We start from the raw sequence: 22175 nt of genomic DNA, 5'->3' as shown, positions 1-22175 counted from the left end.
TTGAGGTTGACAGCGTACTATGCAGGGTTAATCAACTGATTTGAATAAAAATGAATGTAAACAATAGAAAAGATTTTAATACGCTATGTTTTTATTTTTAAATATGATACTGAAATGTGAATATTACATGCATTATTATTGGCTACAGTTAAGTGAAACTCCAGTTTCATCAAAATCTGGTTTATGTCAAATATAGGTGTAACTTATTACCACAGTAAATAAGTATACAATGTATATTGAGGGCTAGGACGAGCTGGGTGGAGATAGGTAAGTGGCACGAAGTAATTACAGTGTAAAGGAGCACGGGCTATTTGAGAGAGAGAGAGAGAGAGAGAGAGAGAGAGAGAGAGAGAGAGAGAGAGAGAGAGAGAGAGAGAACCTTTCACAGCCAATACAGGTAGAAGCTTTTCCTCTTGAGAGTATACAGGGAACTCTGCTATTACTGGAATAGTGGCCCTGAGGGAAAGATAAACCCATCCAAGACACCAACAAGAGAAGACAGTTCACTTCTGCGGGAAGACTGATGCCGAAGTTCTACGTAAATGTTCAGAAATCCACCAAGCAACTTGTTGCGAAAATCCTCTCTGCGAGAGGAGATGCTGCATAGTCTCAAGGCGTGAAGTCGAAGAGAAGCTACTGTCTTGTGGAAGATGTCCGTGTGTGATTGTCTGAGTACATTTTGATGTGGAGAGAGTTCTTTCGGTAGCTCCATCAGTAAGTGTAGAAGGTCCGGAAACCACTCTGCGTGGTGCCATAGCAAAGCTCAGGGTCATAAACAGGTTGTTGGGCACTCCTGTCTTGTTGTGCAACCTTCGCATGAGAGAGAACAGGGGAAAGGCGTACACATCGATGTTGTCCAATTGATGTTGGAATATAACTTGCCAGAAAGCCTGAGGATCTGGGACTGGGGAACAGTAGAGCAGGAGCCTTAAGTTCAGGGACGTCGTGAACAGATCCACAGTCGGGGAACCCCACCAAGTCAGGACTTTGTTGGGTATCAGATGATTCAAAGACCATTCGGAGCTCCCTACCTGGGACGCTCTGCTCAGATTGTCTGCGAACACATTCATCTTGCCTGGAATGAAGCAAGCTAATAGGAACATCAAATCTTCTTGTCTATCTTAACACCTCTACTTTTAGATGGTATAGGGGCTGTGAAAAAATACCGCCTTGTTATTTTACATTAGCCACTACTGTGGTGTAGTCGCTCATCAACACCACAGAGTGACCTGCCAGGAACTTTTGGAACTTTTAGAGGGCCAGAAAGGCTGCCCTCATCGCTAAGAAATTTATGTGCTGATACCTTCCTAACTCGGACCATAGCCCTGAGGCTCTGTGGTGCAGCATGAGGGCCACACACCCTTCATTTGAAGCATCTGTGTAGAGCATCAACTTCGGGGGAGAGATGAGAAGGTCTATCTCTTTGCGAAGGTTCTTGTCTGTTACCTACCACTAGAGATCCATCAGTTATTCCTGTCCAATAAGAATTAATGTATCCTGGGAGCCGGTGTGTTGACTCCACCTGGATTTGAGCCACCACTGAAGATACTGAATTGTGCGGCCGTTGGGCACTAAACGTACCAAGAATGCTAGGTGACCTAAGGGAGACAGCCACTTCTTGGCTGGAAGCCTTTCTTGTCTGAGGAATAGGCTTGCTACCTCCCTCAGCCTGTGTTTTCTGCCGTCTGATGGAAACCCTTTCTGTGAGCTGGTGTCTCTAATCATGCCTAAGTATAACAGTCTTTGAGAGAGGAGCAGGGATGACTTTCCAAGGTTTAACACGATCCCCAGATCCTGACAAAACTTGAGCAGTCTCTCGGTGTTGAAGAAGGGTAGGCACCACGTCTGCTAGGATCAGCCAGTCGTCAAGGTATCTTAGGAGCTGAATGCCAATCCTGTGAGCCTAAGCTGACACAAGGGCAAACACTCTCGTAAAGACCTGGGGTGTTGTGGAAAGACCGAAGGACAGCACCTTGAACTGGTTTTGCCTGTTTTTGTGTATGATCCAAAGATACTTCCTTGAAGATGGATGGATTGGAATCTAGAAGTATGCGTTTTTGAGATCCAGAATGCACACGAAGTCCTGTGACCTTACCACTTGTATGACTGTGTCTTCTGTCTCGATCCTGAACGAAGTCTGAAGAACAAACTTTTTCAAAGCCGAGAGATCGATGACTAGTCTCCAGCCTCCAGATGCTTTTTTTACAAGAAATAGTCGACTGAAGAAGCCTTGGGGGCCATCAAGACCCTCTTGGAGAATGCCCTTCTCCAACATGGTCTGGACTTCGGCCCAGAGGGCCAGCTCCTTAGCAGATCCCTTAGCATAGGAGCTCGATAGAATTGAATCCCGAGTTAGTGGAAGGAAAGATTGAATGAACGGGAAGCAATACCCTAAGCAAATCACAGAGACTGTTCAAGGATTGCCCCATGCTGGAGCAACCTCTGCCAGCTGTATTGCAGGCATCCTCACCTTTAGTGGGCAGCTGAGAGGATTGCCCTCCCTAGCAGAAGCAGCCTCTGCCACATCCCTTACCATTCTCACCTCCTCTAGATGGTTTGAAGCCCATAGGATCTTTGGCAGGAGAGGGCTGCTTCAAAACCTTCTTAGAGGACCCTGCCGTCCAACTGGTCAAGGGTTCGGTGGATTGTGGTTGTTTTCTGGTAGGTGGAGGAGCCTTACCATAGGACCTAGATGTTGAAGCCCTGTGGGGAAAGGAGTCCTTGATGGACTTCCTACATTGCTCAGTCGCCCTCTCAACCTCTTCCGGCTTAAACAGAGTTGAGCCATCAAGGATGGAGTTTCTGAGCCTAGTAATCTCAGCCTTGGGGACCTGCCTATGGAACCTCTCAATCATGACATCCCACCTTCTAAGAATTGTGTTCGCCCATAGGTTGACAACCTAGTTGGAGAGGAATTCCAGGGTGCGAATGCCTGACAAGAGAAAAGTCTCCATAAACCTCCTTGTAGATTCCTTGGACCAATCCTTGGTTCTAGCAAATAGGTCCACTTATCTCAACCACAGATCAAGCTACGAAGCAGCCTGTATGGCATACTTTGCAACATTTTCCACGTTCAGGATCTCAGACGCTAAAACGAGGCTGAGAGCCCCGAAAGCCTCTTAATTCAGATACCCCTCAAGAGGGCCTTTAATGACGGATCTAGAGGCAAAGTCAGAAGCGGCTTGTCCGTGACCTCATAGTATCTCCTCTGCTGGATAAAGGGAGGGGGAAGGAGTTTGGAGGACGAGCCTGCTCGATGAGAGCTAGAACAACAAGCAATTTGTGAAAACGCCTTCTTCCTGGCTGCTGTATGGCCTTAGGTGGTTGTTGGGTAGCATATACATGGTCCAAGACAGTGTCCTTGCCTTCGTGAGGAGCCGTCTCGGAGTTAGCCAACTCATTGATGGCCCTCATGCAGGTTAGGACTTGCCAGAAGGCATACTCTGACTCTCTTTGTTCAGCTTCAGAGTGGAACTTAGGGATAGCAGCCCTAGAGAGATAGTCATCTTCCGAGTCCAAGTCATCATCCACCTCAAAGCTCTCACCCATAGGAGCCTGGGGTGGGTCGAGGTTGTCAATAGAGGACACGTCGCTTGCTGACACTCCTGTTGCAGGGGAAGATCTAGCTCTCTCTTGCAGGAGAGCTCCTTGTGCCTTGGAGTTCTTGGGGAATAGTCTTGGCATCCTTGGATTTTCTGCGAGAAGGCAGGTACCCCTGCAGCAGGGAAGGTCTGGAAGGTCCCCGCCATTCCATAGAGGTCTGAACCTCTCTTGCAGGAGGTTCCCCGTCCTTTGGTGGTGGTCTGGAGACAGGTCAAAGCTCTGGTGGCACAAACTCTTTAGGAAAAGGTCTGAAATAAGGCACAAGTGAGATTTCCCCTGGGGATCCTAAGCCTCTGCTCGAACGATGATAGTAAAGGTCGGCGTGAGGAGGAGGAGTCAACCTCCTCTTCTGCTTGTGGTAAGAACCAGAGTTAACTCTAGGCGAGAGAAGTTCTACTGAATCCCGGCACCCTCCCCCTCGCAGTTGCATGTGGTCTTCTAATGGGTGAGAAAACCAAGAGGGGTTCGGGGGCCCTGCCAGAAACGAGTCTCCTCCTAGGGTCCGTTAGAAAATCAGAAGAAAAGGACACCAATTTCTCTAAGAAAGTCCTCAGGGTAGAAGCTATTTCTGATCTCTGCTTAGAAGGTTGTGATGGAGGAATGCCTCTCTGCTCTTGCAGGGTTGTGTCAACCACCATCTGACTGACGGCTTTGACTAAGGTGTCAAAGCATGAAGGGGGCTTCCCAACAGTCGACAGGTCGGGGGTGTCCTCGGGAAGAACTGGTGGTGGAGATCCCCTCCTTGGGAACTCTGCCTTGGTACCTAGAACTGACCGTAAGAAGGCTGCTTACCTTGATCAATCCAAACAGGCATCTCCATGTCCTCCTGGGTGATCTTCCTCAGTCGGTCCGGAAAGATGGGAGCACGTGAAGTGCGTGCGAAAGAATGTAAATTGCAGGCGGGAACTTTAAATTCATGGGTGGCTGCAAGGTGATCGTGGGCGGGACATGAAGAGCATGCGGAAGGCAGGGTAGGTCTCGGAGACCTACAACAGCCTGGAGACTGACGATCACGAGCTGGAGTTCGACAAGCAGGTGAGCGTCGACACATTGGGGAACGGCAAATAGGAGAGCGACAAGTTGGCAAGGTACGCGTTGGAGAGTGACATGTTGGTGATCGGTGAGCAGGTGAATGATGAGTCGGCGAGAGGCGAGCAGGAGAACGTCTTACTGGAGAACGTTGAAATGGCGAGCGGAAAGATGAAGAGAAGCGCGCTGGCTTTCGCTCGACAGGTGAGTGTCATCTGGCAAGAGATCACCTAGGTAGAGGACAAGACGGCGAACCGCGCGTTGTTGGACTATGCACAGGGGAAAGCGGTCTGATGAGAAGCACGCTGGACAACGGCGATCACGAGGTGCCACATGATCGCGAACGGAAGAACAACGGGCAGAGGATCAGTGTCTAGAAGGCGATTGATGATCATGAGCAATCGAACGATGATCTACAGTGAGGATCACAAGATGTTGAGTGATAAGCATGAGCAGGCAAATGACGATCGCGACCAGGAGAATGGCGAGAAGATTGTAAGTCTCTGGAACTAAAATGGTGCCTCAGAGGGGGCAAGGACGAAGGTCTGGGAGCACGTAGAGGACTATGGTCCTTGGAGGACGAAGAGATCCGAGAGGGGTGAAAGGTCTCATCGTCAGAAGAAGGGTGTCATTGAGGAGGTGAGCAGTGCACTGGTTTCGGTAGGCAGGACTAGCAGAAGCAGGAGAAGGGGAGAAGTGGGCCTCACAGACAGCCAGAACGTCAATAGCTACTCTCGCAGGAGACAGGCTTCTTCCACTTTATAGGAAACAGGAGAAGGACCCATTTGGGCCCTGCCCTGCAGAAGTTCCACGAGTACCTGCCTGGAAAGAGGCCTGGCCACACCTAGCGACTGCCAAACCTGGAAAAAAGCAGAAAGTGAGGACTCGCCCGAGGCGTAGTGAAGTTGTCTCTCTAGGGGAAGCAGCAACGTCCTCGGATCCTGGAGTTTGCCCTGGAGTAAGTTGGTCAACGCTCCTACTCGACTGCTCCCTGGGAGAGGACGAACGAGCCGGAGCTTTGGGAAGAGACCGATGGGTCAGTGAAGATGTCTGAGATTTCTTCTCCTTTAAGGAAGACCTCGAAGGCAATGAACCCTTAATGGACTTTTTCTTCTGTCGGCGCCCAAATCTGTCCCACTGGGAGGTAGAACACTCCCTACACTCCTCACAGGAGAGTAAGGATACAGTGGCGCCCCTCCAGATCGGACACAATAATGGGGGTTGGTCGACTGAGGACATGAAGGCAGCGCGAGAGCGGCGCTCAGACTCTGGACAAGTACGCACAAGGGCGCAGAAGAACACACACACCTAAAAAGAAAGAGTCTGAATATAATGACCAAGTTTTTTGAGAGCAGAGAGCAGGCACGTCTGTTCTCCTCAAGACAAAAGAAAAAAGTGACTGGATTTCACTGGTGTGTGAGTGAGAGGGGCAACTGGCAATCCACACTACCCCCTACCACTGAGAACCCCCATTAATCCTCATTACTCCTGCTAACTAGCGGTTTGGGTAGTTGCCACCTCGCTTGAAAATCTTAATGGCTAGTCTTCTAGCTTTGCTGGAACATATTCCCTAATGAATAGAGTAAGGTTTGTGGAGTTTCAGAAGAAGCTCTTTATAGTTGCATGCAGTTTTTAGCTAAAAGTTCATGATTCAGCAGGTTATCACTTGGAACAACTTACATGGCAATGATGGCAGTGTGTATGATGTTGAGTTAGAGTGAGAGTTTCAAGGGTATTGAGCCGATGTAAAACATTTTCCATGTCATTCTGTAACCTTCTCAGCAAGATTACAAGCTGTGCATTTACATCGTCAGAGACACTGGAACCACTCCCTTTTCTTCCCCCTCCTTCCCCCATTCCTCCTCCACTTCCTGAACTCCTTAAAAGATTGCTTGATTGAGCAAATGCTGCAGCATTTCTATTTTCACTTGAACCATATAATGAAGTACCATAACTGGAACCTGAAAAAGAAATATAGGTAAAGAAACTATCCTCTATAAGTTCATTATAGCAACTATACTTCCAATCAGCATATGCTGATCATTATAAAGTACTTAACAACATTAACATGGCTCTTTGGAGATTTAGTACAATTTTACAAATGTGAATGATACATCAATATCTTAGGGTAAGAAAAAAAACCCTGGAACATTTAATTTCAAAAGCAACTGACAAATAAATCAGCAAAAAAATATAAGAAAGAATTCCAAACCTTATGATGCTAATAAAATGTAAAAATTTGGGTACTCAGTACTATACTTTGAAAACTTAAAAAAAAAAATGATAAAACATAATCACAAAACACTGAGCAAAGCTAATATTCTTTTCAAACATGAAAAATAACAAATTTGAATTAATTTGTATTTCTCCCATTGATACAAACCTTGAGCTCTTTATTAGGGAATATACTTTCGGTGAAGTTGGAAAACTAGCTATAAGATTTGCAAGGTGCAACTACTCTACCACTAGTTAGCAAGGGGTACAGGGTAGTACCGGCTACCCTCCTCACATTCACACCTGTGTTCTATTATCACTTTTGCTTGCAGGCAGGACTTACTGGGGTATAGGTGATGGTGGGGCAAATTTTTATAAATAGCTTAAGGTTTTTATCCTTAGGAAAAATGCAAATTACTTCAAATTTGTCATTTGTTTCAACACTCAATACAAACCCTTTCACTATTTATTAGGGAAGACTCCCCCTCAGGTGGGTGGGAGTCCTAACCAACTGGCTGGCTTTTGACCTGGGGTTTTCTTCCCTTCATGCTATGCATGTTAGGGGAAAAACCCTGATCCCTCACTAAACCTACGTGCAATAGCACGGTTTAGTGGCCTGAGCAATCTGTGTGATTGTGTGATACTAGCAGTGTGACTAGTCTAAGAATTATAAGAATGTAGGAATCTTTGAACCAACCATAGATGTTACCCAATCTCACATCGCCAGGGAGCATGGGGATGCAAAAAAGTATATGTTTCTATACCGGGTTACAAAAGGAAAATGGTTTTACTTGCAGACAGAAGAGGCGAGCTTGCAGAGTAACGTAGGTAATGTTCCCCAAAAGAGAGGAAGAGGAAAGAAAGAGCCAGTCATTCTTTTTCATTCATCCTGGGTAATATCTGCCCTGCACCATCTACTACTTATTTATCAAGGAGCCTGAGGTGTTTAAAGCATTTGTTGTGTATCCGCTCTAGGGCTAATGGAGAACATCTCCATGTTCCTGTGAATTACGGTTTGCAGGTAGTGGGCGATGAAGGGCGTCTGATGTTTCCACACATCTGCTTGTAGAACCTGCATCAAAGAGTAGTTTTTCTTGAATGCTAGGGACATACTTATGCCACTAATATCATGAACTCTTGGTTGTCATGTCTGTGTAAAAGGATCAGGGGATTTAACGCTTAGTCTATGACCAAGCGAATACATGCAGAGATCGTGCTTTTGGTAATCCTCCTCTTGACCTTCCTTGAGCTGACAAAAAGTGCTGACACTCCTGCAGTTCTCTTGAGGTAGTACCTCAAACTCCTCACGGGACAAAGTAGCAGTTGATCTGGATCATTGGTTACAGAACGAAGACTCCAAATCCGGAAGAGCCCGAATCTAGGATCTGCTACTCTAGGATTTTGAGTCTTGGCGATAAACTCAGGGACGAAGCCAAGCATTATCTCTCCCCTTCCCCTTAAATGGGAGACGTCGTAGGGAAGACCATGAAGTTTGCTGGATCTATTGGCAAAGCAGGAAAACTGTTTTTAAGGTCAGATGAAGATCTGATGCCTGGCATAATGCTTCATAAGGGGCCCCCTTCAGAGACCTAAGGACGCAAACCACATTCCATGGAGGTGGTCTAACTTCCGACTGAGACAGGTAAGCTCAAATCTCCATGTGAGAAGATACCACTCCAACGCAGAGGAAATGTTAACTCCTTTCAGCCTAAAGGCAAGGATCAAGGCAGAGCAGTAGCCTTTCACCACCAAGACCGTGAGGAGTTTTTTCCTTCCGAAGGTACACAAGGATATCCACTATTGCTGGAATAGTGGCATTAAGGGAAGAAATACCCCTTTATTATTATTATTATTATTATTATTATTATTATTATTATTATTATTATTATTATTATTATTATTATCATTATTATTATTATCATTATTATTATTACTTGCAAAGCTACAACCCTAGTTGGAAGAGCAGGATGCTATAAGCCCAGGGGCTCCAGCAGGGAAAATAGCCCAGTGAGGAAAGGAAACAAGGAAGAATAAAATATTTAAATGCTTCATAAGGGGCCCCCTTCAGAGACCTAAGGACGCAAACCACATTCCATGGAGGTGGTCTAACTTCCGACTGAGACAGGTAAGCTCAAATCTCCATGTGAGAAGATACCACTCCAACGCAGAGGAAATGTTAACTCCTTTCAGCCTAAAGGCAAGGATCAAGGCAGAGCAGTAGCCTTTCACCACCAAGACCATGAGGAGTTTTTTCCTTCCGAAGGTACACAAAGATATCCACTATTGCTGGAATAGTGGCATTAAGGGAAGAAATACCCCTTTATTATTATTATTATTATTATTATTATCATTATTATTATCATTATTATTATTATCATTATTATTAGTACTTGCAAAGCTATAACCCTAGTTGGAAGAGCAGGATGCTATACGCCCAGGGGCTCCAGCAGGGAAAATAGCCCAGTGAGGAAAGGAAACAAGGAAAAATAAAATATTTTAAGAACTGTAACAACATTAAAATAAATATTTCCTATTTAAACTATAAAAATTTCAACAAAACAAAAGGAAGAAAAATAAGATGGAATGGTGTGCCCGAGTGTACCCTTAAGCCAGAAAACTCTAGCCCAAGACAGTGGAAGACCATGGTACAGAGGCTATGGCACTACCTAACATTAGAGAACAATGGTTTGATTTTGGAGTCTCTTTTACCTTTACCAAGAGGAGAGTAGCCACTGAACAATATAGTGGAGCATTTAATCCCTAAGGTGAAGAAGAATTGTTTGGTAATCTAATTGCTGTCAGGTATCAGGAGAGAGGAGAATCTGTAAAGAATAGGCAAGACTATTTGGTGTATGTGTAGGCAAAGAGAAAGTGAACCGTAACCAGAGAGGAGGATCCAATGTAGTACTGTCTGGCCAGTCAAAGGATCCCAAAACTCTCTGGCGGTAGTATCTCAACGGGTGGCTGGAGCCCTGGCCAACCTACTACCAAATCCAACCACAGAAGACAGTCCACTTAGCCTGGTAAACGGCAGTTGAAGACTTACGTAAGCATCCAGATATCCTTCTCGCAACTTGTTGCAAAAAGCCTCTCTGTGTGAGGAGATGCTGGAAAGTCTCCAAGCATAAAGACGTATGGACCCTACGGCTCTGTGGAAAATGTTTACGTGTAGTTGTCTGAGAAGGTTGTGTTGTGGAGGGACTTCTCTCGGGACTTCGTCAGCAACTGAAGAAGGTCTGGGAACCCTTCCACATGATGCCATAGCGGTACTATGAGGGTCACTGCTAAGTTTGAGGATGATCTTGTCTTGTTGAGCACCCTTCTCATCAGGCAGAACGGAGGAAAAGTGTAACCATCGATGTTGTCCCATCATTGCTGGAATGCATCCTGCCAGAGGGCCTGCAGCTCTGGGACTGGTGAACAGTAGAGTGGGAGCCTGTTGTTTAGGGACATTGCGAACAGATCTACTGTCGGGGAACTCTACAAAGTCAGGACATTCAAAAACCACTTGGAACCCACCCACTATCTGAGTCACTCTGCTCAGATTGTCCACAAGCACATTCCTTTTACCTAGAATGAAGCGCTGATAAGTAAATCAAATTGTCTTCTGTCCAACTTAGCATCTCCACTGCTAGATGGCAAAGGTCTGCGAAAAGGCATTGCCTTGTCTGTTTATGTTAGCCACTACTGTAGTGTTGTCACTCATCAATTCCACCCAGTGACCCGCCAGGAACTAATGGAACTGCTGTAGGGCTAGGAAGGCTGCCCTCATTCCATGAGATTCATGTGGCAATGATGTTATGGAGAGGTTGTGATCTGACGGTACACTGTTGGTCACCTGGTGCTCCCAGGAGGACATGTGTCCTTGCCAGACAGAGTAACCTATGAGATGGCAGCGAATCTAGTAGAAGAAGGGGCTACCACGTTCATCCAGTCTGTTTGCTGAAGGAATGACTTAATTAGTCTGACGTCTAGAAGTATTCCTAGGAATTCCAGATTTGCGTTGGCAAAAGGGATGACTTTTCAAGATCTCACTGACCCGGAATCTGTTAGAAATAGCCAGCCATCTAAGTGTCTTAGCAGACGAATAATGCTACCGTAAATCTCAAATGAAGAAACGGAAGAGGTGCGATCAAGTCAAAAGACCCCATCTACAACTGTTATTACTGGTCGTATAGGATAATTCCTAAATCCTTTCTTGAGAACGGAAAAACTGGAATCTGGCGGTAAGCCTTGCAGTTCCAGTGTATTATGAAGTCCTTGGGTCCGACTGCTTTTCTGCACTGATGATGTAATGCCTGAATCTGCATGTCTGTATGGATGTTCGGCTTTGTGTAGATTATAGAGACCAGTCATTGCACCTCCAGAGGTGGGTGGGTCTGTGATGATGTACATGTCTTTGTAACCAAACTGCAAATATTCTGTCCTTGTTGTCAACCTTGGTCTCTCGGTGGGGTTCGGGAACAACACTTATACATGCAAGTCCTTGCAGGAGAAGAATTCTTCATTCAACTTGAATCATGTGTCCACGAGATAGAGTCACATGAACATCAACCCCAATACGCCCGCAGAAGTTTGCGAGAGGTCCTGAGCGATCCAACGTTAGGATTCGCTACAGGGGCCGAATGAGTCCCGCTGGTTGGACGAGTCACGTTGGTTGGATGAGTTATGGTATAAGCAGTGATCAGTATTTCTAACTCGTAAGAGAGGAATCGCAGTCCCTTAGAGGTAAACCTAACTAGAAAATGAGAAAGGTGTTACCTCTAAAGACATATGCCCAAAGCTTCGGACTTTCCCCCCTCTGCTGGCTAAGCTGACTCAGGACGAGGGACAGCATTGTTGTCAGCAAGCTGTTGAGAAAGACCAAGGTCAAGCTCTGGGTTGGCTGTCTCAGACTTCGCGGAGAAGAATGCCGAGGAAGGAGGATCGAAGTAGCTTTGCACAAGTTACAAGGGAGCCTGGGCCAACAATGACATGATGACAAGGTGTAAGGAGAAGAGGATTCCTCGAAGTTTGCTATAGACTGTAAATGTGATCATGAGCCGACTCAATCCCCTAGAATATTTGAGATTGAAAAAGAATAACACCAACGAGTTATGTCTATGAGACTGCCATCCCAAGAAGGCTTGACGAGGCAAGGAGGAGATCACAAGGAATCGGAACCTGAAACTGTATAAGTAATCTAACGAGTTCTCCAACTCGTGGAGAGAAGTAGGAGAAAATAATCCCAAAGGATTATGTTTCTCGAATAACGCTTCGAATCACAGGGGAAGGCAACAGGAGCAATAGGTCAGAAGATCTCTATTGGGGCATCGCTTTGTAGACCTATTCTCTACCTTCCATGTGAAGTCCGGCAACATATGGGCGAGAATGCATATGACTAACATAGATCTTGTCATGCAAGTATATGAATAAATTGACTTGTAAGGTAACCCTATGTCAAAACAAGTGACCTAAAAAGGTTAGAGATAACGAGCATATGATGCAACTGATCGTTAAAGCCCACTGCATGTTAGCCCGCTAGTAGTAGTAGTAGTAATACTGATTCGATGAACATTCGTGAGTGTTGAACGCTTGTGAATACTGACGAGAACCGGTAAGCCAATGAAGAAGCTTGTGCATCCACATGCGTGGGCTCTTTATACATCTACATGACCTCTTGTTGTTGCGTTGAGAGCTGTAGCTCATATGAAAAGGTTCTAACAAGATGTAAGCACCAGGAATCCATTCCCACTGTACAGTACTTGTGTGAAAACAAAAAGTTTTGAGTGGCAAATGGGGTATTAAGAAGAAAGGCTGACAAGTGTGCTGTAACCATCCCACCATTGGTGAGTGTTGGGTTAGGTTCCAAGAGGAGAGTGAGCGCTAAACTCCTTCGACTGCATGTCATGGTAAGCACTGCCGAAATAGCGTCACCCATAGAAACTATAAGATGAAATTAAGTGTGCTGCCACTGTCGAAAGCACATTGAATTAGCACGCACGTGAATGCTAGCATTGAAGAGGTAGCACTAGAGCTTGCTCAGGACAAAGAATCCAGTGCTTGTTGTACTAAAAGAAATTCTCTTTGTTGGCAGTTAGAAAGGACAATAAATTAGGAAGCCTCTGTAACCTAAAAGAAATTCTCTTTGTTGGCAGTTTGAAAGGACAATAAATTAGGAAGCCTCTGTAACCTAACCAATATCTAACCATAGAAGACTGGTGACATTCAAGTCCAAAGGCCATTCACCGGCATCAACTAACCGAGTACAGATGGGGGGGATAACCTAGAAGCACAAGTAGCTAATCTGATCCCAATGTGGTGAATGCAATCTAAAATCTTAAACTTTTTTATTTCGGGTAGTCACATATACGATAAATTTGAAAGTAATTTGTATTTTTTCTTACGATACAAACCTGGAGCTATTTGCAGGGATTATACTTTTGATGAAGCTGGGAGATTATCCACTAGACTTTTAGCTAAGTGTAACTACTCTACCACTAGTTAGTAGGGGTAGGGTAGGGGGTAGCCAGCCACTCACACACCTGTATTGTCTCGTCACTTTGCATTGCAGGGAGGCCTAATCGGGGGACAGGTGATGGGGTGCTAATCTGTATAAATAGCTCCAGGTTTGTGTCGTTGGGAAAAAGACAAATTACTTTCCTATTTGTCTTTTGTTCCAACACTAACTATAAACCCTTTCGTTATCTATAGAAATGACTCATCCCTGCAAAGGGTGTTAGTCCGACCAAACTGGCTGGTATTTGACCAAAGGTTCTCCCATACATGCTCTGCACAAACCAGGGAGAAACCCTGACACCTCTAAAAATTCTTTGCAACGCAGCCTAAGCAATCTGTGTGATTGTGTGATACTAAGTGTGATTAGTCTAGTTAAGAATTCTCAGAACATAGGAGTCTTTTGAATCAACCATAGATGTTACCCAATCCCACTTTTCCACAGGGTATGGGGACGTAATAAGTATATAACTCTATACCAGGTTACATAAGGGAAATGGTTTTACCTGCAAACAGCAGAGGCCAGCTTTGCAGAGTACCGTAGTTGCTGTTTCCCCCAAAGAAAAAAGATGAAAGAAAGGGTCAGCCATTCTTTATCATTTATCCCAGACTTAACCCTGGTTAAACTATGCCCTCCACTATCTGCTACTTATCCATCAAGAATCGTGAGGTATTTAATCCATTTATTGTATAGCCACCACAGGACCAATGGAGAACGTCACCATGTTCCTGTGGGGCACGTCTTGCATGAAGTGGTTGATGTAAGTCATTTGACGCTTCGACACGTCCTCTTGCAAGGTCAGCATCACAGAGTAGTTCATCTTAAACTCTAGGAACGTACTTCTGCTCCTAAAGTTATGAGATCAAAGTTTGCTCTATTGATGAGAAGGATCAGGATTCAATGCTCGGTCTAAGAACTTTCGAATCCAAACCAAGAATGTGTTGTTGGTGATCCTTCTCGACCTTCCCAGAGATGCCGAAAAGTGCTGACACTCACGGGCAAGATCCTATAGTTCTCTTGAAGTAGCCCCCAAACTTCCTCCCTAGCATAGTAGCTGTTAATCTATATCATTGGTTCCGCTACAAAGGACTCCCAATCTGAAGGTTTCGAATCTGGGATCCGAGCTGCCGGGAACAAAGTCCAGTATTACCTTGCCCATCGCTGTGAATGAGAAATGTCAAAGATGGAAAATAGAATTCGCTGATTCTCTTTTCCAAAGCCAACACAAGCAGGAGACCTGTCTTCAAGGTCAGGTGAAGATCTCCTTTTTTGCATCCTGGGTCGTAGGGAGGATCCTTCAGGGACCGAATGACGCGAACCATGCTCTGTAGAAGAGGTCTAACTTCCGACTGAGGGCAATAAGGCTTGAAGCTCCGTATGAGGAGAGACAATACTGATGCAGAGGAAAGGCTAATTCCTTTTGGCCTAAAGGCGTGGCTCAAGGATGAGTTGTAGCCTTTCATCACCAAGACCGAAAGAAGCTCTTACCCCCGATGGTATCCAAGAAAGCTCTGCAACGCTGGAAGAGATGATCTGACCACGACACCTACCACCGAAGGTATCCTGAACATCTTTTTGCAACTTGCTGTGAAAGATTCTTCATGCAACATATTGGAAATTGTCCAGGCCAGAAGACATAGGTGACCCTACAGCTCCGTGGAAGATAATCACATGTGGCTGTCTGAGTAGATAGTGTCTTGGAGGAAGTTTTCACGGGATTTCCGTCAGCAGCTAAAGAAGGTGAGGGAGCCATCCTGAAGATGCCGAGCAGAGCTAAGAGGGTCATTGCTAGGTTGCGGATGATTTTGCCTTGATAAGCTCCATTGTCATCAAGCAGCGTGGGGGGAAAATGGCTAAAACGCCGATGTTACTTTACTTACTTTACTTTAATGGCTTCTTATCCGGTCCCATACAGCAGGGGAACCCCACTGTCTACAGGACCTTCACTGTTGTTTTACCTTGTTTGTTCAGAGTATTTAACGTTTCATATCGCGTATTGTTCATTTACTGTTAAATCGTCACTGTTGCATGACTGTTGAAGTAAGAAAGTCTTCAGTTTCCTCTTGAAAGCCTTAATGTCTTCAATCATTCGAATGTTTCGTGGGAGCTGTTTATATAGTCTCGGGCCTGCATATTCAAAGGCTATGGAGCATAAAGTAGACATAAATCTAGGTTCCAAGAGTTTGAAGCCATCTGTAACTATTCTCGTGTCGACACGATTTGTTAGCTGCGCAGTATGTAGCAATTCTCTTAAGTATTTTGGACGACCGGTTCTGATAATTTGGTGGGTTATTGTACATATTTTAAATTCAATTCTCGCTTTAATCAGCAGCCAGTGTAAATCGATTAGTATAGGAGTGATCCTTTCTCTAGGTGGGACACCTTTTATCAGTCTTGCTCCTCTGTTTATTATGTTTTGTAATTTCTTAAGTTGCACTTTTGGTAAATTGTAATAAATAGAGTTGCAGTAGTCAATCCTGGTAATAACACAGTTTATCACAAGTTTCTTTACAGGAATTTCGTCCAGGTACTTTTTTATAAATGCAATATTTCTTCGATGATAACCAGCAGTTTTTATTACATTATTTATTTAGGCATTTAGAGACAGGTTACAGTCAAGAAATACACCTAGATCTCGAACTTTACTAGATATCGGCACCGTGACATTATTTATATTCATTTGAATATCACCCAAGTTTCTCACGCTGTTTCTCTTACCCACCACCATGAATTCAGTTTTGTTCTCATTTAATTTTAGTTGTATAAATGTCATCCATTCTCTAACACTATCAAGGATTCGGTTTCAGTAATGTCATGTATATCATTTATGGAGAAGTAAAATTGTGTGTCATCTGCAAATAGTTTGAAATTCATGCCATGGCTTTGTAGCATTTTCGATAGACCAATAGTATAGATGCAGAATAAGATTGGGCCAAGTACACTCCCCTGAGGTACCCCTCTGTTTAAGGGTTCATAAGATGAATAAGAGTTTTCAATTTGTACACAATAATTTCTACCAACTAAGTAGTCTTTTAGGTATTCGAAGTTCATGCACAATTGCATCAAAAGGAGCACTGAGATCGAGCAGTATTAAGATACCACATTTAATTTCATCCATCATTTCTTTCAGTAATGTCATGTATATCATTTATGGAGAAGTGAAATTGTGTGTCATCTGCAAATAGTTTGAAATTCATGCCATGGCTTTGTAGCATTTTCGATAGACCAATAGTATAGATGCAGAATAAGATTGGGCCAAGTACACTCCCCTGAGGTACCCCTCTGTTTAAGGGTTCATAAGATGAATAAGAGTTTTCAATTTGTACACAATAATTTCTACCAACTAAGTAGTCTTTTAGGTATTCGAAGTTCATGCACAATTGCATCAAAAGGAGCACTGAGATTGAGCAGTATTAAGATACCACATTTAATTTCATCCATCATTTCTTTCAGTAATGTCATGTATATCATTTATGGAGAAGTAAAATTGTGTGTCATCTGCAAATAGTTTGAAATTCATGCCATGGCTTTGTAGCATTTTCGATAGACCAATAGTATAGATGCAGAATAAGATTGGGCCAAGTACACTCCCCTGAGGTACCCCTCTGTTTAAGGGTTCATAAGATGAATAAGAGTTTTCAATTTGTACACAATAATTTCTACCAACTAAGTAGTCTTTTAGGTATTCGAAGTTCATGCACAATTGCATCAAAAGGAGCACTGAGATCGAGCAGTATTAAGATACCACATTTAATTTCATCCAGCATTTCTTTCAGTAATGTCATGTATATCATTTATGGAGAAGTAAAATTGTGTGTCATCTGCAAATAGTTTGAAATTCATGCCATGGCTTTGTAGCATTTTCGATAGACCAATAGTATAGATGCAGAATAAGATTGGGCCAAGTACACTCCCCTGAGGTACCCCTCTGTTTAAGGGTTCATAAGATGAATAAGAGTTTTCAATTTGTACACAAGAATTTCTACTAACTAAGTAGTCTTTTAGGTATTCGAAGTTCATGCACAATTGCATCAAAAGGAGCACTGAGATCGAGCAGTATTAAGATACCACATTTAATTTCATCCATCATTTCTACCATATCATTTACAACAGAGCAGATGGCTGTCTCTGTAGAGTATAGTTTTCTGTAAGCAGATTGGTTGTCAGGCAAAGCTTCTATTACTTTTAAGTGGGTGACTAGTTGTTCAAGAATTACATATTCAATCACTTTTGAGACAAAGAATAGATTTGAAATAGGTCTATATGAGCTTAATTCCTGGTAATCCAGTGCATTTTCAGAACTTGTGTGCTTATAGCCATTTTCTCAGATTTAGGGAACTTACATTCACCAATGCTTGCATCTGCTATTTTCATTATTATTTTAGCTAGACTAGAAAAGTCTCTCTCTCCAATTACTTCAGATATTGGCATAGGATCGATCGCACAGTTTGTTTTCTTTGCTCTCTTGATAATTCTGGTGATGTCATCTTGTGTTATGTTGTTAAATCGTATTAATTTTGTCTGTGTGCCTGGTGTATCATTAACCTGATGTTGATTATTTACAAATTACCTGGTTATATTTTCAATTTTGTTTTTAAAGAATACTATAAAATTATTTGCTAGTTCCTGGTCACTATCCATCAGGTAGCTTCTTTTCTTTTACATTTCCCATCATACCAATCAGGAGATGATATAACTTATTTATGTCTGTAGCTGCTTCGAGGATCTTTATATTATAGTATTCACTTTTTTCCTTCTTAATAGGTAGTTATATTGACATGCAGCAGTTTTGTATTCTACCCAAGTACTTTGTTTTTATCCTATTCCACTTTCTTTCTTTACGTCTTTTTTCCTTCTTTTTGACCAAAGTCTCTCCATTAAACCAAGGAGATTGGTCTTTTACGGTTAAAATCTTTTCCATCGGTGGGCACAGGGTACCATATTTACCTCTACTCACTTTATTATAAGTGGTCATAAGACAGTTAGCACACTTAGCTCCTCATAGACGTTGGTCATCAAGATCACAGGGAATGTTGATAGCATCATTTATTTTCTTTGTAACTTCTTCTATAAATATGGTAAGAGAAAAATTTGATTCATGTCTAAAGTTTATTTTCTTTACTAATGCATGTTTCTGTAGAGGTAGTCTTTTTAATTCCAAGTCATAAGCTTTGCAGTCTCTAGAATTTACTGTGTGGTCACTTGGTCTGTTTAACTTTGTGCAGTTTATACACTTTGACACTTGCAATTTAAACTCCCTGGTGGAGTGTCTCCCTGAACATTTCCCGCAGACTTTATCTTCATTCTTAGACTTGCAATCTTTTTCAAAATATCCATACCTCTGACAGTGGTAGCAGGTGATTACGTGCTACCTATCAGGTATGTTATAGATACCCCATCGTAACGAAACTTTGTCCCCATTATCATGAATAGCCTTCTGAACTTCAGGATCACATTTCAGCACATAGTGGGTGGTCTTCCCCGAGGCATTTTTCTTCAGGACTACACTAATCTTATTTTCTATATTTTGGATTTGGTCCAGGCAGCAATTTCTTTGAATTAAAGCATTTACTAAATCATGTTAACCCTCCATTGCTGAATTCATCCTGCTGTAAACCCTGGGAATCCAGGACTGGTGAACAGTAAAGCAGAAGCATGTTTTTCTGGGATGTCATGAAGAGATCTACTGTTGAGGAGCCCCTCAAAGCCACGAGTTTGTAGGCCACTGGATGATTCAAAGACTGCTCGAGAACCACAATCTGAGTAGCTCTACTCAAACGACCGTGAGAACATTCCTACTTGTCTGGAATGAATCAAGTTGTGGTCTGCCTATTTTAGCAGACACAGGTGTTAGAAGACAGAGGTGTTGCCAAAAAAACAGGTACCGCTCTGTTTGTTATATGTAAGCCACTGCCGTGATGTTGTTGTTAGCCTATTTAATAGCACTGTGTGACATCCCAAGAACTGATGTATCTGCTGTAGAGCTAGGAAGGGTGCCCTCATCTCTAGGAGATTTTAATGATGGTACCATTCGGACTCTGATCAGAGCCCGAGGGCTGTGTGATACAGCATGTGGGCTCCCCCTTTCTTTTGATGGATCTGAAGGGAGCATCAAATCCGGGGAAAGGACGAGGAGGACGCCTCCTTGGCAGAGATTCTCGTCTGTCAACCATCTTCTCAGGTCCATCTTTGTCCGTGTAACATAAAGACCAGAGGAAAAAGAGATCTCTTTTGCTGAACAACCTGGGATATGGCTGGCCCTAAGGAGGTTGAATTTGGAGGAATACGATGCTGGCTTGACGAACCAGAGTGAAACGGTGACCCATGAGACATAACCTTTGCTGGCAGAAAGTGCATCTTGTAGAAGGAAGACTTTCTACCTTCTTCTGCACGGTGATGACGATGATCATCCCATAGAATACCCGTCTATGATAAGGAAGCAGGGATATCTCTCAAGATTTACTTCAATCCTCAGACTGCGGTAAACTCAAGGATTTGTCTTGGTGGCGATGAAGGGAAGCCACAAAGTTTATTAGGATCAGCCAGTTGTCCTAAAGTCTTTGGAGAACGATGCCGATCCTATAGGCCCAGATTGACACTAGGGTAAAAGCTCTCTAGATAACCTGAGGTACTGACGAAGCCAAAGCTCTGCCCCTTGACCTGGTATGCTTGTATGATCAAAGATACTTCCTTGATGATAGATGTCCTGGAATCCAGGAGTGAGTCCTAGTAGTTGAGCGTGCACAGAAGTCTCTTGGACTAACAACTAGTTTGACCATATAAGCCTTCTCCTTACCAAACAGAGTTGGATGAACCAACTTGTTCCATGAGGAGAGGACAAAAACTAGACTTCTATAGGAAAGAACCGACTATAGAAACTCGGATATACTTTGATGAAACGCGTCGTTCTACAAAAATGATGTAATGCCCGAGTTCAGGCGTCCAAACGAATGTTTGGATTCGCGTCCCTGGTTGAAGAGATGAGAACTCCGAACTTGTAGGAGGATAACAACCACTATGGGGGAAACCTAACTCAAGGACGAGAAAGGAGTTATCCCATGAGAAGACATCGGCCAATGCTTCAGATATTGAATTCCTATCGCTGGCTGGGCGAACTCGGGCTGAGGGAGAGTGTCATTGCCAGAGGGTTGACAAACAAGACCGAGATGAAGCTAAGAGTTGGTTGAAATAGCCTTTCTGGAGGAGGATCTCGGGAATGGAGGGTTGACGTTGCTTGTACCAGTCGTAAGGGAGCGTATGCCGATGGAGACTGAGAGCAGAAGAGGAATCCTCGAATCTGAGTTACTATAGCTGTAATGTAAGCATTGACTGAATTCAATCCCCTAGACCAAAGGAAATAAGAAAAGGGATAACTCCAAGGGGTTATGTCTCTGGATGCAATAAGGAAGGGCCGAGGAGCAGATCTATGGAAACAGCCCAAAACAGTGACAGAGATCTGACAAGTTCTCCAACTAGTGGAGAGAAGCGAAGCAAATAATGCCAAAAGATTATGTTCCAAAGATTCATTATGAATCGCAAGAAAAAGGTGGCAGAGGCAGTGGTCGAAAGACTTCTGTTGCGGCAACTGATGTGTAGAACTAAGTTCTACCTGCCTGAAGGCGGTGTATATCTGCAACAAACGAAGATCTTATCATTCAATAAAGATGTCGACTTGTAGGTAACCATATGCCAAAAACTGACCAAAGGGAAGAGGGAGGGAGCAGAAGAGGCAACCTTGTCCCTAATGCACACGGCATGTCATACCACTAGTAGTAGTAGGAGTAGTAATAGTAGAGGCCATGGTGCGAAAAAATTTTCATGAATGCTGACGAGAGCTAAAGAGATAATGAATTAGATTGCCAACCACATGTGCGGGACCTTCGAACAACTACCTGACAATTGAGACGTGTTCAAAGAAGATGAATGCATTGGGAAACCAAAAACACAGTACTTGTATGAAACTACAAGTTCCAAGTGGTGAGTGAGGCACTAACCAACAAGGTTGACACTTTGTGCTCGGTTAGGTTGCAAGAAGGGAGTGTGTACTCAGTTTCCTCAACTGCCTGTTGTAGGAAGCACTACCAAAGTAGTGCATATTGAAGATTGTGAAAAAGGACGTTATGAGTTGTATAGATGAGGAAATCCGCAAACAAACTCAAAGCGATTGTAGAAGTTATAGCACTTGAGTGTTCTGTGTATGATGAAAAGAGAAGGAGAGTCTTGCTGGGAAGAGCAGTGTGCTTGCTTTAAGTGAGGATCGCATCCGGTAGAGTACTGGGAATTCCACTAGAGAAGTTTTCTATCGAACGAAGTCGGTGAAAAGACACCAAGGGTTGAGGCTTCTGAGATTCTTCAGTGGGTGTTGGTAAATTTACCTGCAAGCCGGAATAGCTGTCCGTCTAAGGCGGAGGGCAATTATACCTTGGAAGGAAAAGTAGTGATATGGAGGAAAACATCAGGTGCTGGAACAAGTTTCTGGAATACCAGGAACCTGGAAAAGAGGTGATGAGCAACTGCAAGCTAACAGGCGATTGTGAGCTAACATGCGATTGCAAGTTGACAAGCGATCCCAAGCTGACAGGAGATCCCAAGATGACAAGCTATCGCAGGTTGAAGAGCGAGCTGACAAGCAATCGAGGGCTGACGAGTGATCGTGGGTGATAACGAGCTAACGGGCGATGCTGATGGTTGATCGAGAGCGGTCACGAGCTGTCGGGGGATTGCGAGGCGACGGGCGGTCATAGGAGATCACGAGCTAACGCCAACAAGCAGGCGGGCTATCGCGAGCTGACGCCTACGAGCAGAAGGGCAATTGAGGGGATCAAGAGCTAAC

The 22175-nt window shown here is 43.8% G+C and overlaps 1 protein-coding gene across 2 annotated transcripts in view; it reads right to left on the bottom strand.

Moving 5' to 3' along the window:
• Positions 1–22175, bottom strand: part of LOC137626005 (acyl-CoA-binding domain-containing protein 5-like) — a 366138-nt gene that overhangs the window by 51771 nt on the left and 292192 nt on the right. For both annotated transcript variants that reach the window (XM_068357096.1, XM_068357101.1), the window contains exon 6: positions 6313–6593. In XM_068357096.1, the coding sequence (XP_068213197.1) occupies positions 6313–6593 (281 nt within the window). The remainder of the gene's footprint in view (positions 1–6312; positions 6594–22175) is intronic.

Source organism: Palaemon carinicauda, chromosome 2 (assembly GCF_036898095.1).
Source record: "Palaemon carinicauda isolate YSFRI2023 chromosome 2, ASM3689809v2, whole genome shotgun sequence".
NCBI classification, from domain to species: Eukaryota; Metazoa; Arthropoda; class Malacostraca; order Decapoda; family Palaemonidae; genus Palaemon; species Palaemon carinicauda.
Note: the sequence above shows the minus strand (reverse complement) of the source record. Positions and strands in the feature narration are given on the sequence as shown.